At 40.8% G+C, this 16,907-nt stretch overlaps 1 protein-coding gene across 7 annotated transcripts in view; it reads right to left on the reverse strand.

Moving 5' to 3' along the window:
• ptprfa (protein tyrosine phosphatase receptor type Fa) overlaps positions 1 to 16,907 on the reverse strand; it is a 509,773-nt gene that overhangs the window by 139,304 nt on the left and 353,562 nt on the right. For 4 of the 7 annotated variants that reach the window (XM_041207577.1, XM_041207574.1, XM_041207576.1 and 1 more), the window contains exons 12-13: positions 16,021 to 16,214; positions 1,443 to 1,560 (exon numbers count right to left, since the gene is read on the reverse strand). In XM_041207577.1, coding sequence (XP_041063511.1) covers positions 1,443 to 1,560; positions 16,021 to 16,214 — 312 coding nt within the window. Of the gene's footprint in view, positions 1 to 1,442; positions 1,561 to 4,782; positions 4,810 to 16,020; positions 16,215 to 16,907 lie in introns of all 7 variants that reach the window. The other 3 variants (XM_041207572.1, XM_041207578.1, XM_041207575.1) reach the window with 1 other exon arrangement.

Raw genomic sequence — 16,907 nt, forward strand, 5'->3', positions numbered from 1 at the left:
ATTAAGTAATTCGTCGTTTTATGAATGTGCTTGAAATCTTTTATATTTTGTTAATAAATACTTTAATTTTTAAAATCTCTAAAGATCTTGGTGGACTTATTACTTCTGAATTCAATGCACACATCTCGAAATAACTACAAATTGCAAAACCGTTGTGATAGCGCAACCAAGTTTCCTTCCTGGACTTTAGTCCGTCTGGCACACATCATCTGCCACATCATAACACAATTAAATCATACCCATTTACCTCAATTTGTACATTTAAATCATCAGCCATTTTGCTATGTGCATTCAGATAGAGTGCATTTAATTCTGCTTTTTTAACATTATTCTCCATTCTGGTCCTACTTGATGCTCGCCAATGCTTCGGCTGTCTTATATTTTTGCTTTCTACTTTTCTACTTCCTTTTATCAGTTTTGCTTCCCTCGAATCTGAGCTCCCTCTCAGGTTCCCATCACTCTGCCAATATAGTTTAAACCCTCCCCAACAGCACTAGCGAATCTCCCTACAAGGATGTACCAGGATCTGGGTGTCCTGGTACATCAATCACAAAAAGTTAGTATGCAGGCACACAAGTGATTAGGAAGGCAAAATGGAATGGTGTCATGCTTGTGGACTGAGCGGAGGTGTTCTGCAAAGCGGTCACCCAGTCTGCTTTGCAGAATACTCCGCAAGGTTAATGGTCTGTATGTGTGACCCTCACCTTCCGGTCACTTGCCATTTCAATTCACCATCTTGCTATGGTGCTTACATTTCGGATTTCAGCTTGCTGTAATGTTTCAGTGAAGCCCAATGCAAGCTGGAAGAACAATATCTCATTTTCTAATTAGGCATTTTACAGGCTATAGCCTCAACATTGAGTTCAACAACTACAGACCATGAACCTTGTCCTCCATTTTGATTCTCTCCCGCCCCCAAAGTGCCAGTCTGTATCTTGTTCTCACGTTTTTTCTTTCAACAGCACTGACCTTTATTCTGCTATTAACACCTGATCTGGACCAATGCTTTGTGTCTTTAATTCTATCATTACCACTCCCTTTGCTTTGTGTTCCATGACATCTTTGTAATTTAACCTTTAACCTATCCCTGGCCCTGTCCCTTGTTCCACCTGACCCTCACCTCTTTTCCAACAGCATAAAGCCCATCACATTTCTACCTCTCTTCAGTTCCAGAGAAGAGTCATATTGGACTTGAAACATTAACTCTGTTTCTCTCTCCACAGATGCTGCCAGACTTGCTAGTTTTTCTAGCACTTAGTTTTTATTTCAGATCTCCAACATATGCAGTATTTTGCTTAAATAAAATAATGTGGAGTAGCTGGATTGAGGATATATATCAATACCAAGCAGAATGAAAGATTTTTCTTGAGAATTCATTCTTTTGCTGGAAGAACCTCACTAAAAAACAAACTATGACTAATATGATGTGAGCTCCTACTTACCACTTCCTGAAGTAGTAACCAGCCTGGGTTTGCTACGAGCTCCATCCCCTCTAGTGGTGTATGCGGCCACAGTAATGGAATATGTTGTTTCAGGCATCAGTCCCCCAATAACGGCTTCCTATTATCAAATGCATCAGAAGCAAATAGTTTATGATGTTTATCTATCCACATAGCACCCCAGCATTACGCATATGCTAATGATGAACCATCAGGGTGCTAGAGAGCAGACAATTGGAATCCAATGGGCTATGCAAAAGTGGTCTGACCAGCACAGGCAAAGGGGGAAAACCTGAATCAACATATTGTATCAAAAAGGGATAAGGATATACATTCAGGGCTTCGGTAGTTTACTATGCCATCATGATATATAAAGCTCATGACTTTCATAAATACATTTTGCAACTGATTAAGAATTAGCATGGATTTTATTATCAATGCTGAGAAAAATCAACATGCTTTCAAAGAATCTGTGACTCCAAAACATACTAACAATTTAATTTAAAATTTAAATAAAATGCATCCGGTTGAAAATAATCAAAAGTAATTGCGATTTTGTCATGTCTTATACTGCATTTTGTTAGCATAAAAGATTGTAATAAAATTTGCATCCTAGCTAATTAAACCAGATGCATTCTTTTTATGTGTAATCCAGGTGAAACGACCAGATCTTCCAGCAGTTCTTGTTTGAACTGAAGTGCTGAATTCAACAAACCACAGAAATATCACATAAATTCATAACACATAAAGGGAATAATGCATTAAAATCAAATAAGATTAGCTAGGGCAATAATTTGTAGAAATCCAAAAGCAACACCAATGCACTGCAAACCACCATTTCCACACATGCATACAGCTGTACACACTCCCACCTTCATCTAAGCTCCTACAGTTAACTGTGTAAGGCTCTGATTTATCCAGGACAACTAGCAAAGTTCTTCATTTTTGATCTGATAGAAAACACCGTTTGTTCAGACCAAAATAATTTCAGCCTTTTCTCCTCACTGTAATAGGCCTACTCACGCAGCTGGAAAAGTCCATCTATGGACTAAGTGTACACTAAAATGATTTATAAGTTACCAAATTAGTCACCTGGGCATTAAACTGAATAACCAGATTGTTGCCCTGCCCCATTTCAAAATAGGAAATGGGAATCACTGTTGTTTCAAAGTCAGTCTGTTTGGAAAGCAAATATATCACTTGGGGTGAAAAGTTGTTGCCATATCATTCCACTAAATACACCACTGGGCTGGGAATATTTATTTGTACTTCTATTCTATAACAATCTCACTAACTTTAGTGGCTAGGATGGAAATTATTAATTTAAACAAGTATGGTTGGATTTCCATCTCCCTGCTTGCTAACCTGACTTCCATGCACCCGGCATAGTTACCGAGTTGGGGATCATTAAGCATTCATGCTGACATCCTAGCAGGATCAGCCAGCAGGTGGAGACTGCTGGAGGCCCTTTACAAACATGGGTGGTGTTCTTGTGCCAAGAGAGGCAGGAACAGCATTAAAGGGGCAGCAAAGTCCAAAGACTTCAACTAAAGGATTAGAACACTGAGGAAGATTTGGGCTTGGGCAGTGAGGAGACAGTAGGCCTTACCGCCTAAATTTGTTCAATTTTCCATTACTATCTAGCTCATAGAACTCATAGAACTTTGCCATCTTGTAATTTGCAGTTTACAAATAAATGAAATTAATAAAGGATAGCTAATTTGGAGAAAGGGATATCCACAAAAATATCCTTAGGCAAGGAGGCAGACATAAAAAAAAGATACCTTATACATTTGTTTACTGTAAGCACCGAGAATGATAGTTGACTGTGGGGTTTGTTCTCTCTCACTGATCCTTTCCATTTTTTATCACAAATCTTTCATGGCATGTTAAGATCAAGGCAGGTTGATCTTTATCAGGATTTGTTGCCCATACAGTCTGGAGAACTGCCCAGCTTAGTGATCCAACACGACTGGTTTACACAAACCAATACAAAATAAGTCTCAACACGCAACACATCACACGCAACATCGTGAAGGGAAGAAAAAGCACACATTGTGCCAGCACCATTGCAACAGGCAATAAAGTGTAGATTTGAATCTACAAGTAGAACATCCATTAGATTCTCCAAGCAAAGTTTATTTCTCATGCAACTGTCTAATTCAGAGAGCAGAGAAAGTTCAATGCCAAATGGTAGTGCAGGGATGTCAAAGAGAGATGGTCAACAAAAGTGTATACTGCACATTTTCTATTTACTTGATTTCCACCCAAAGACTCAACTAGTCCACAATATCCTAAATTAAACCTTAATATATTTATTGTCACTCAGAAGGAAATTGAGTAATAATGGGCTGAAAACAAATTTACTTATTTTCTAGGAACCCAGCAATGTGATTTTGATTGGATTTGATATTAAAGGCAGGAATTGATCACAACTTACGTAAAATGACGCTAACATTAGAGTGGAAGGTGACCTAAAAGTAAGTGTACACAAACTGTGCAGTTAATAGTTTTATAATTCACCAAACAAAACAAGTGTGATGATTTTGCTGATTCTTCGATTAAGTGCTCCTCTATTCACAGTGACCTTCAGTTATCAGGACAGGTGAATAAACTGCTGCCTTCTTCATTACCAGGGGGTCCTGCTAAATGTACAATTGATGAAGAGGAAGTGTTGTGATGTATCAGAATTATATTTGTTGCTCAAAAGCACTATTAGTGCTAGGGTGATTGAAATCCTCTGAATTGCAACTCTGCAATTCTCCCGTTGTAGGATTGTGTTGTAAATAATAGCTCTCAAAGAGCGTGGCAAAGTATTTGCAGTTCCAAAGATAGCTTAACCATAAATAGGAGACTACTAAATCTGCACCCCTTTTCCAATTGTTTTACATTATAGTAAATGAAAAAGGTATAAGCAAACTACATGACTGTCCATAGTTATTTCGGAAAAAAAAGGACTGCCTTTATTATGCAAAACTGACTTCAGGTTGGCTATATCAGTCAGCACTGTAAAAAGCAAATTTGATGAATTTTGTGAATCAATTTATTGACTAGTCCAATAAAATCTGTATCTTACCAATGATCTCTAATACTGTTCACCTTACTCAAGAGCATCAATTTTGCCACAAGGAAAGACAGAAGTCACAGAGCAATTTTTGCATCAAACTTAAGGAATGTACTGCAGACTTCCCTTTGTACAGTTACTTTAATAAAAATACCAATTATTTAAGTTGCACAGGATTCTCTTCTCTATTTAAACAACATCTACTATATTCATCTTTGACATCCCTCTGATGACTTGAAAGAAAGCCCATGCCCAGACTTGCACATGTTTATTACTCACATAGTCCTGGGTGTCCTCAGACTCCCACTGAATGGATGGGTTTGGGGAAAATAAAGACAATTAGAAAGAAGGGATTAGAGGAAAGACAATATTGACTGGATTAGTAAGGATACATGCTAACTATGAATAGGAAATATAACAAGGAACATATTTTAAAATAGCAACTTTCAGACTTCATTGCACAGCAATTAGTATAGTTTATTACTTATTTCTTCAACCTAGGTTCAGTCATCTGCATTCACAGTAGTAGTGTTTGGGACCTGTTCACATTAATACCTGCTGCTTACCCTTGTTTTTTCAAACAGTTACCTCTTATACCACACAGCACTTGGCCAATTATTTCATGCCACATACTTCAGGTCATCTAATGCAAATTCAGAGATATAATACAGAAATAAAGTCTAGAAGTTATATATACACACACACACACACACACACACACACACACGCAATAATGTTAAACATTTCCATCAGATCCATATCTAGAACAGCATACAATCACAATATCACGGTCAACTTCAATTTATTTTCTGCTAGTTTGGACTTTGTTAATGATATCCACTTGTTATGCATGTGGTTTATTCACATAATTTCACTGACATAAAATGATTATCTGTTCTTGAAATTGCAACATACAGGAAACATTAATCAGTTGATCAATTCCCACCTGAAGCACAATAGAATTTTAGCCAAGAACAAGGAAAATGTTCATTTGTCCAAAATATGCAAGACGAGTTTGGCAGAATGAAATTCCTCAGTATGTGAATCAATGTCTGCTGCTAGATATACCTAATCTAAAGCCTTGCACCAGGATGAGACATATCGGCTACATTGACAAATAAGGGACAGGCAAAACCAGCAATTATAGATTGCTCAACAACGACTTTCTGCTTTTGTCAGCATGCACAATGGATTTTCAAGTAATCAATTGTAAGAGTTTATTGATAAACTTCTAGTTACCATATCAGGTTTGCTAATCTTATGTAAATATAGTTTCAACAAATTTCATTGCCACATTCAAAAGCAATAGAGAGAATTGATTAAAAGAGTGCATGGATGTTACCTATACATACTTTGAAAAGAAATTTGATTAAGTGCCACATAACAAGCTTATTTGGAAAACAAAAGCACGTGGAATTAAAGTACATGGTAGCTGGGGATATAAAATTGGCTAAGAGAAAAGCAGAAAACAGTGGTGAATGAGTATTTTTCAAACTGGGAAGAAGTATTCAGCAAGGCCACAGAGGAGTTGACGTTAAAACCATTTAATTCTTTTTACATATAAATAGAAGCATTTAAGGGAGAAACTATTTCTTTTGGTAAATGGGTCAGTAACCTTCACAAACTATTCAGACATGGGTCACTTGTTGGGAACCGTGCAGTAAGAAAGATGCCACAGAGCAGGATAAGGTGCTAGGAGAGTGAGGCGGAGCAGGTTCTCAGCAGGTGGCCATGACCATGGAGCACTTCTCCTACCTTAACGTCAGTGAAGAGAAGTGTATGAGGCACCTTCACCTTAATGACGTTGGTACTGAACTATGTCAGCTGTTGAAGCCTCAAGCCACATCATGGATAGAACTGCCCATAACTTTCAAGGTCCCAATCAATTTTTATGCCACAGGCTCCTTTCAGGCTGAAACAGGTGTTATTAGCAACATCTTGCAGTTTAGAAAACACAGATGTACCAAGGAGGTTAGAAAGAGAAACACTTCCATCTCTTACCCCATTGGTCAGGAAAAACAAGAAGACAGCATAAGACCATCACTGAATCCCCCACTATCAACATCCTGGGGGTTACCATTGACCAGAAACTGAACTAGACTAGCCATATAAATACTGTGGCTACGAGAGCAGGTCAGAGGTTAGGAATCCTGCGGCAAGTAACTCACCTCCTGACTCCCCAAAGCCTGGCCACCATCTACAAGGCACAAGTCAGGAGTGCGATGGAATACTCTGCACTTGCTTGGATGAGTGCAGCTCCCACAACACTCAAGAAGCTTGACACCGTTCAGGACAAAGCAGCCCGCTTGATTGGCACCACGTCCACAAACATGCACTCCCTCCACCACCGATGGTGTGTACCATCTACAAGATGCACTGCAGGAATTTACCACGGCTCCTTAGACAGCACCTTCCAAACCCATAACCACTACCATCTAGAAGGACAAGGGCAGCAGACACATCAGAACACCATCACCTGGAAGTTCCCCTTCAAGTCCCTCACCATCCTGACTTGAAAATATATCGTCATTCCTCCATGGTTGCTGGGTCAAAATTCTGGAACTCCCCTCCTAACAGCACTATGGATACAACTACATCGCATGGACTACAGCAGTTCAGGAAGGCAGCTCATCACCTTCTCAAGGGCAACTAGGGATGACAATAAATGCTGGCCCAGCCAGTGAAACCCACATCTTATAAATGGATTTAAAAAAAAAAACTTGGCCTGCATGGCATGGTGCAAGGTTCCCATGAGGTCAGTGTATTACTTATCAATTAAAAGGAATTCCATTCTCTCAACTTGCAGCTTACAGTCCTGTATACAGTGGTGTTCCTCAAGGGTTTGGTATAAGGGCCACTGCTCTTTTTGATATATGTTAATGACCTTGATTTAGGTACGCAGGGCATGATTTCAAAGCTTGCAGATGAAATTAAACTGAAATGTATTACACAATGAGGTTGGAAACAAACTGCAAGAGGATATAAACAGATAAAATGGGCAAACAGGTGACAGACGTATTTTAATGAAAAATTTAAAGTGATACATTTTGGTGTGAATAATGAGACACAACATGATCTGAATGTGCAATTTTAAAGTGGGTGCAGGAACAGAGAGATGTGGCGCTGGAAGGGGCCAGAACAAGTTGAGAAGGCTGTTAAAAAAGCATACCGGATTCTTTATTAACTGAGGAACAGAATTCAAAAGTAAGGAAGTTATGCTAAACCTTTACAAAACACTGGTTGGGCCTCAGCTAGAGTACTGTGTTCAATTTATTTTAGGAAAGCTGGTCAAGGCCTTGGTGAGGTTGCTGAAGAGATTTACTAGGATGGTGTCAGGGATAAGATTCTCAGAATTGTTGCAGTGCAGAAGGAGGCCATTTGCCCCGTCGTGTCTGCACCTCATGAGGGACCTCAGTTATGTGAAGAAGCTGGAGAAACTGGTGTTGTTCTCCTTAGAACTTAGGGGGTTGACAGAGGATTTGATAGAGATAATTTTGAATGGTTTTAACAGAGTAAAGAACATTGCCTGAAAGGATGGTGGAAACAGGTTCTATGAAATCCAAAGGTGAATTGAGGAGAAATGTCTTTCCCTGGAGTGAGGTTAGAATGTGGAACTTGCTTCCACAAGTAGTTGCAGCAAAGATGTACTTAAAGGAAAGTGAGATAAACACAGGAAGGAAAAAAGGAACAGGACAAGTGGGAAGGCACGAAAGTTAGCACTTTGGGGCCTGCTTGCTGGCTCCCTGGCCATTTTTCTGAAGGCAGGATCGGAGGGGCAGCAGGGCTACCTGCATGCAAGCTGCCAGTAGCCAATTCAACTAGTTAAGGGTCAATAAAGCCTATTTTTGCAGTTCAACTGGAGTTTTCCAGTCAGCCTCTAGACTCTTGGTGTCATCAAGGAACTGGGTAGCTGCCTGATGGTGGCCTCTTGGTGGCAGGCTTAAAGGTCCTCACTGCTTGACTGGCTTCAGTTACAGCAGTAGGCCATCCTGTGGAGCAATTCCACCCCACCTTAATGGTGGCTCAACTGCTGAGTCCATTTTTTATTTTAAATATAAAAAAGTTGGGGAGAAGGCACCTTCACTCTCACTTACATACAGAGGAATCCTGCTGCTGCTTCCAACCTGAAGAGCTGCCTACTGGCTCTCCAAATTTGAGAGCTCATCCACCATCCTTAATAGGATGGTGAGGCCACTCTCTGGTCAATAATTGACTGATTCAGGAAAAATTCAGATGGGGAGAGTCTTCCCTCCACAGCGCAGGCTCCTGATCCCCATTTGAAACTCACGGGAAAATCCTTCCTAAAGTTTTAGGTCAATGATCTTTCATCAGAATTGCTCACTGACCTGAATGAAACATTGGGCAGAAGCATGCCTCCCTAGTTCACGCACGAGCGGTGTGGTGATTTCCACATCAGGAACTTGAGATGTGCGAGTAACCGGCCTTCTGGAAAGTAGCTAATTAGGAAACCATGTCTGGGATCTCTACCAATTTAGGGATTATGGACAGGATGCTGAGTCAAGATCAAGATTGAATGCGCAGGTTTGAAGCGTCAATATTAGGACCTTCATAGCGGTGGCACAAGATTTGGACTGTGGTGACTTGGAGGAGGTAATAATGAAGAAAATAGGAGAGAGGCAGGGAAGGTGTGTAGCCCAGTTGTATTGTGAAAGTCTCTTCAAGGAATTGCCAGCAATTTCCATATCATGGCCATGATGATAAGATTCAGCTTCAATTATCTGCTTCTGTTGTCACAAGCCTCTGCCTTTGGCTGATCTCTGGCTTGCTGGCTTCCCCCTTTATAGTACTAAGTGCATGTTTTTTGAAGGCCTCAATAACTTTCCACTATGCAATAGCCTACTCGAAGCTGCCATGTTCCAGATAGTGTGTGTGACCCATCCACTGTAGCCATTGCTGCTCTGGGGTGGCCAACAACACTACCAACCTGACAAAAATGGGAGGAGGAGTGTAAATGCTGGGACACCAGCCGGATGGCATTTTACATAGTTTTCCAGTCCTCAATGGGCTGGGAATATTCCTCCCATTAAATCTCTTTCCATTTATGCTGCCTGACCTGCCCAGTGTTTCCAGTATTGTAGATTTTTTATGTCTTTAACATGAGGCTTGGTTGCACCAGACAATTTGGTGGTGTTGGCAGGTACTCACACTTGCAAAAAAAAACTACTTGCTGAGGTGATTTACAATTGTTCATGGACAACAATACATCGCCATGTCAAGGCTTTTAGACCATCAAAATGGAAAAAAGACTTTTTGCTCTGTAACTCCTCTAACCAAAAGTTTTTTTTAAACAAGTTACTAACAGTGAATCAAGAATATAATTGCTCCAAAGTACATGAAGGGGAGAATTTTCTCCCTGTTGGGGGTGGGGGGTTGGATGGGAGCAGGGCGCAGGCAGGCACGCAGCTGAACACCACCCTTGATCGGCTGCGTGCCGCCATTTTATGTGGGTGGGCCAATTAAGGCCCGCCCGGTGTGACATGCACCCAGAAGTGCTGTGTGCCTCCTTTGCGGGCAGGGGGAATAGGCTGAGTCAGGGCCTGTGCTCTTTCACGTGCACAGAAATCTCCCTGAGGCACAGAGTTGCTTCAGGGAGATTAGTTTAACTTTTGAAAATTTTAATAAAGAAAAAAAAATTTTAAGACAAGTCCCATCATGTGACAGTGTCACATGAGCTGGGACATGTCAATTCATTTTATTTAAAATTTTTTATTAAACTTTAAAAACCTTCATGAAACCTCATCCCGCCCATGGATGAGGTTTCATGAAAAATGTGAAGGCTGCCTGGGCTCTTCGCCTGCCCGCCAACCTTAAGGTTGGACGTGCAGCTCATTTAATTAGTTTAATTACTATTTAAATGGCCTCAATAGGCCTTTGACAGTTTGGCGGGCGCGTAGCCGACTCTTGTGCGCGCCCACCAAACTCAAGATCTGAATGACGTACAGTGACGCCGGGACGCATGCCTGACGTCACCACTCATCGTTTTGTGTGTTGGCGAGCGGGTCCCACCCCCACTCGCCGACCCGAAAATTCTGGCCAAAGTGTATGCAAACACACATTAATCAACATTGTAAATGATCCAATATGCTTCAGCAATAATGCTTATGTCTCCTGTCATCACAGATTGAGAGTTAATTTGGCAGTAATATCTGATTGCTCAAGATGAGTCAAAGTGGCTGATAAATTATTGTTTATAGATTGTGTTCATTCTCAGTGAGGATTGAAAGTAAACTTCTGATCAGCATGAAAAAGAGTCAATTTCATGCTAATAATGGTGAAAATTAACCAAGAGTAAGATTTTTGTATTCTCCATAAAAAAGCATTTTCTTTTTCAGCAGTATAGGTAAGCCCCGCGTGATTTGGTATGCAACAAACTGTATGGAAGTTTTTTTTTATTCATTCATGGGATGGGGGTATCTCTGCCTGGGCAAGCATTTACTGCCTATCCCTAATTGCCCTTGAGAAGGTCGTGGTGAGCTGCCTTCTTGATCCTCTGCATCCATGTGGTGTAGGCACCCATCCTCAGTGCTGTTAGGGAGGGTGTTCCAGGATTTTGACCCAATGACTGTGAAAGAACGGCGATATAGTTCCAAGTCAGAATGGTGAGTGGCTTGCAGCAGAACTTGCAGGGTGATGTGCCCATGCATCTGCTGCCCTTGTCCTTCTAGATAGCAGCGGTCGTGGGTTTGGAAGGGACTGTCTAAGGAGGCTTGGTGAATTTCTGCAGTGCATCTTGTAGATGGTATACACTGCTGTCACTGTGCATTTGGTGGAGGGAGTGAATTTTTGTGGATGTGGTGCCAATCAAGCGCACTGCTTTGTCCTGGATGGTGTCGATCTTCTTTTAGACTGTTGGAGCTGCACTCACCAGGCAAGTGGAGAGTATTCCATCACATTCCTGACTCATGCCTTGCAGATGGTGGACAGGCTTTGAGATTCAGGAAGTGAGTTACTCATCGGAAGATTCCAAGCTTCTGACCTGCTTTTGTAGCCACAGTATTTATATGCCTCATCGAGTTCAGTTTCTGGTCAATGATAACGCCCAGGATAGTTGATAGTGGGGGATTCTGCAATGGTAATGCCATTGAATGTCATGGGGTGATGGTTAAATTCTCTCTTGTTGGAGATTGTCAATGCCTGGCACTTGTGTGGCACAAATGCTGCTTGTCACTTGTCAGCCCAAGCCCAGATATTGTCCAGGCCTTGCTGCATTTGGACATGGACTGCTTCAGTATGAGGATTTGCAAATGCTGAACATTGTGCAACCATCAGTGAACATCCCTGCTTCTGACCTTATGATGGAGGAAAACTTATTGATAAAGCAGCTGAAGATGGTTGGGCCTTGGACATTATCCTGAGGTACTCCTCCAGTGATGTCCTGAGGACCTGAGATGATTGATCTCCAACAACCATGACCAACTTCCTCTGCACTAGGTATGACCCCAACCAGCAGAGTGTTTTCTCCCTGATTCCCATTGATTCCAATTTTGCTGGAGCTCATTGATGTCACACTCAGTCAAATGCTGCCTTGATATCACTCTCACCTCACCTCTGGAGTTCAGCTCTTTTGTCCATGTTTGAACCAAGGCTGTAATGAGGCCAGGAGCTGAGTGATCCTGGTTGTCAAGCAAGTGCTTCTTGATAGCACTGTTGATGACCTCTTCCAACACTTTACTGATGGTGCAGTAATTGCCTCAGTTGGATTTGTCCTGCTTTTTATGGGCAGGACGTGGGCAATTTTCCACATAGCCGGCTAGATGCCAATGTTGTAGCTGTAGTAGAATAGCTTGGCTACTGGTGCAGAAAGTTCTGGAGCACAATTCTATAGTACTATTGTTGGAATATTGTCAAGGCCCATAGCTTTTGGAGTATCCAGTTGTTCAGCTGTTTCTTGATATCACGTGGAGTGAATTGAATTGGCTGAAAACTGACATCTGTGATGCTAGGGACCTCTGGAGGAGGCCCAGATGGATCATCCACTCAGCATTTCTGGCTGAAGATGGTTACAAATGCTTCAGCCTTATCTATTGTACTGATGTGCTGGGCTCCCCCACCATTGAGGATGGGGGTATTTGGGTAGCCTACTCCTTTAGTTAGTTGTTTAATTGTCCACTGCCATTCATGACTGGATGTGGCAGGACTGCAGAGCTTAGATCTGATCCGTTGGTTTTGGGATCACTTAGCTCTGTCTATTGCATGCTGCTTACCATGTTTGTCACACAAGTAGTCCTGTGTTGTAGCTTCACCAGGTTGACAGCTCATTTTTAGGTATGCCTGGTGCTGCTCTTGGCATGCCCTCCTGTACTCTTCATTGAACCAGGGTTGATCCCCTGGCTTGGTGGTGGGGTAGAGTAGGGGATATACCAGGCCATGAGGCAACAGATAGTGGTCTGAAATAAAATGAAGTAATTCTGAGATAAATAAATAGATGTTTTTTTTAAAATGTCTCATAGCAATTCCTTTCTAAAGTTGAATTTATAGACTTGGCTAGTGCTGGGACTGAAGCACGTGAGTTTTGTACTGTAGAACTCCATTTTTATATTGCCTTTAACACAAAAAGATGTCTCGGGTAGTTTGCAGTTGGAGGATAAATCTGATTAAGAATGAAATTAGAGGAAGTGCCAAAGGCATAGAACTTGCTGAATAGATTTTAAAAAGACTTTTAAAGATGGACCAAGTTGGGAGTACAAAGCAGATCAGAGTTATGGGGTAAATAGACAAATATAGGTTTGGTAGATTTTACAGTCGAATGGTGGAGTCAAACTAAAAGATTTTGAAATCTCTGCACTGACCATTGGACGTTATTGGAAGTCAGCAGAATAGGGGTTATGACTGATCATGAGGGTTGGCTAGATGTGTGTGATGGAGTTCCAGATGAGTTAGGGTTTATGAAGGTTGAAGCTTGTGAAACTAAAAAATTGGAGTTCAGAGCTGGTAAAGGCATGTTCAAGGATTTCATTGGGAAAGGGGTTGTACATTGACAAATGTTTAAAAACATGCCATGCGTAAACCAACCTTTTTTGGCCAAAAAATTGTAATTTTTCATACACCTCATGGAAAAGTCAACATTAGTTTTTCAGGGATCAAAGCTCAAAAATTTCAGAACCAAAGTATAATTTCTACAATCGCATTAAAAACCTCAATTCATTGTGGCATACAAGGCTATGGACCTGTTGCTGGAAAACGGGATTAGAATAGTTAGGTACTTGTTTGACCAGTGCAGACTCAATGGGCCGAAGGACCTTTTTCTGTGCTGTAGACCTCTATGACTCTATGGTCGAGTAGAATTCTGCTGCTGCTGATGGCCCACAGCACTTCATGGATGGTCAGTCTTGAGTTGTTAGATCTATTTGAAATCTGTCCCATTTAGCATGGTGGCAGTGCCACACAGCATGATGGAAGGTATCCTCAATGTGAAGATGGGACTTCATCTCCACAAGGACTACTGATATTGTCATGGGCAGATGCGTCTGTGGCAGGCAGATTGGTGACGATGAGGTCAAGTATATTTTTGACTCTTGTTGGTTCTCTCACCAGATGCCACAGACCCAGTCTAGCAGCTATGTCCTTTAGGACTCGGCCAGCTGGGTCAATCGTGGTGCTGAGCCGCTCTCAGTGATGAACATTGAAGTCCCTCACCCAGAGTACATTATGTCTCCTCGCCACCTCAGTGCTTCCTCCAAGTGGTGTTCAACATGGAGGAGTACTGATTCATCACCTGGGTGGCGAGAGTTGTCTGTGGCAATCAGCAGGAGGTTTTCTTGACCATAAGTAAAGCAAAATACTGCGGTGGCTGGAAATCTGAAATAAAAACAGAAAATGCTGGAAAAACTCTGTAGGTCTGGCAGCATCAGTGGAGAAACAGCATTAATATTTCAAGTCCATATGATTCTTTTTCAGAGCTGTGATCTGAGCTTAGGTTTCCTTGCGCATGTTTGGCCTGATGCCATGAGACTTCATGGAGTCCAGTGTCGATGTTGCGGACTCCCAGGACAACTCCCTCCCAGCTGAATACCACTGTTGCACCACCTCTGCCAGGGATTATCTGTAACGTATGATTCCGTGAGTATGACTATGTCAGGCTGTTGCTTGACAGGTCTGTGGGACAGTTCTCCTAACTTTGGTACAAGCCTCCAGATGTTAGCAAGGACAACTCTGCAGGATCAACAGGTTCATTGTTACTTCTGGTGTCTGGAAACTGGGAGATTTCATTCCTTGTAGACTTTTCAGCAGCTTGCTCGGCCATTTAACAATCAACCACATTGCTGCCATATGTAGGCCAGGTGAGACCAGGTAAGGATGGCAAATTTCCTTCCCTAACGGGCATTAGTGAACCAGATGGGTTTTTACGACTATCGACAATTTATATTGATTGAATTCAAATTCCCTTATCTGCTGTGGTGGGATTTGAACCCGTGTCCACAGAGCACCACCTTGCATCTCTGGATTACTAGTCCAGTGACAATGCCAGCATGCCATTGCCTCCCACTGGTATGGAAAGAAGACAAGTAACGCAAACCGATTAAAGAAATAAAATAAGTGAAGAGAAACATAGTAAGCAATGGCATGGGACCTACTACAATCTATCAAAACACTGTTGATAATCTGGAAGAAGATAGTCCTGTGGCAACAGTAACAAAATGTATTTTTTTATTTTAGCTAATTAGCATTCCATGCCACTTGCAAAGGCCACTCAGTATCTCAAAATTAAGTCTCGATTTTGTCTGATCATCAGCTTTACTTTGATTGAAATTTGTTTCACTGGCAGCAAAACAAATTAGACAATGACAGCTATTACCAGCAAAATAATTTACCAGTTACAGCTCAGAAAAATATGCAAAGAAATGAACTGTAAGAAATTGGAAGAAAAATAATATAAACATTAATTCTTCAATAATACTCTGCCCCATGCAAAAACACAAACAGAAGTTTTGATTCTGTGCCTATGTTGATATTTTGCTTTTTTTGTATTCCCACATTAAGCTTTAGCTGGCTTTTTTCTTTTGGGGGAAAGCATAATTTTTCTAAAATGTGAAGGAGATAACAAAGGATTTGTAAATTATTCATTCTTCATATTCTCCTTACAGTGAATTGTATTACTGCAGAGAGAAAGAACTATGTGGTATGTTTGAAGTACCACTTTTGGAGATAAAGCAAAACATTTAGAAGTCATGTTATTATTAATAATCATTAAACTGAAAATTTTGTACCAGATCTGTACCAATAAACATCCATCAATATACAAGTAATATAGTCATTGTCTGAAAAGCACATAATTTCAAACTCAGACTCAACAGATCAATACACATCAACAGAGCACTTTGGAATAAACAATATTAATAATATATATTTTTAGGAGGCAACATTTCAGACAAATTGTCTTCCATTTTGCTTTAATTTAATGTTTCAAAAATATAAATTATAATAGAGTAATTTCTTTCCATCCCTCATGATCAGTAACTTTTAATAATTCAACTATCAACAACTAACTGTGCATACCTGTTCTTCTGCTAACATCACATCTTTAATGATTGGTTGTCCTTGTGGTTCCCCTTTTTCCAAACGCACGTAAGTGACCTGGTACCCACGGATCTGTCCATGCTGTTTGCTCGACACTGGGGGTTTCCACATGACTTTGATTGTTGTTGAGTTCGTTGACTCCGCTTCCACTTTCCGTGGTGGCGCACTAGGCACTATGACAAAATGTATAGTTATTACCTGCAAAAATTTATTTTAGGATTGATTTAAGAGCTCATACATACTTTACAGTAAGCACCTTCTTCCACCACCCACTGTAAAGATTTAACAAAATCTGGTCTGTAGTATCACACTTACAACAAGTAGGGGATTCGCCTCTGAAATGACATACAATCTAGATATGAGCAACTTCTTACCAGAAAAACAGTCACTTTCGGGTGAAAGTAAAGAGTTTCTGCTAAGAATTCATTCAATTTAGACAATGTTGAAATCCTAACTGCCTTCACAAAATGTAACGTTAATTCTACCAACTTGGTTTGACTCATATAAAGGTTAAAAAAACAGCATCACCCAGTTCCCAATTTTTTTCAGCCCATGGGATCACTGCTCTATATTTAACCTTCTCCCCCATATAAACAATCCCCACTGTGGAGTCATTCCAGACAGAAAACGAATTGGTGATAAATAGTATCACTGATGATACTTGAATTGTCAATAATAAATACTGTAAAGTGATAACCCACTTTTCAGTTATCTAACCAAGGAATATGCTGAACAGATTGGGGAAGGGAGTCAAGGTTTCTACCTTAATATTACATCTAAGCAACTGCTTCTATTTACATGCATTTAATGTATTGTTGAATTCCCCACGTGATTCTGGTCAGTGAAAATATTGGTGCACCATTATT

Source organism: Carcharodon carcharias, chromosome 16 (assembly GCF_017639515.1).
Source record: "Carcharodon carcharias isolate sCarCar2 chromosome 16, sCarCar2.pri, whole genome shotgun sequence".
Classification (NCBI taxonomy): Eukaryota; Metazoa; Chordata; class Chondrichthyes; order Lamniformes; family Lamnidae; genus Carcharodon; species Carcharodon carcharias.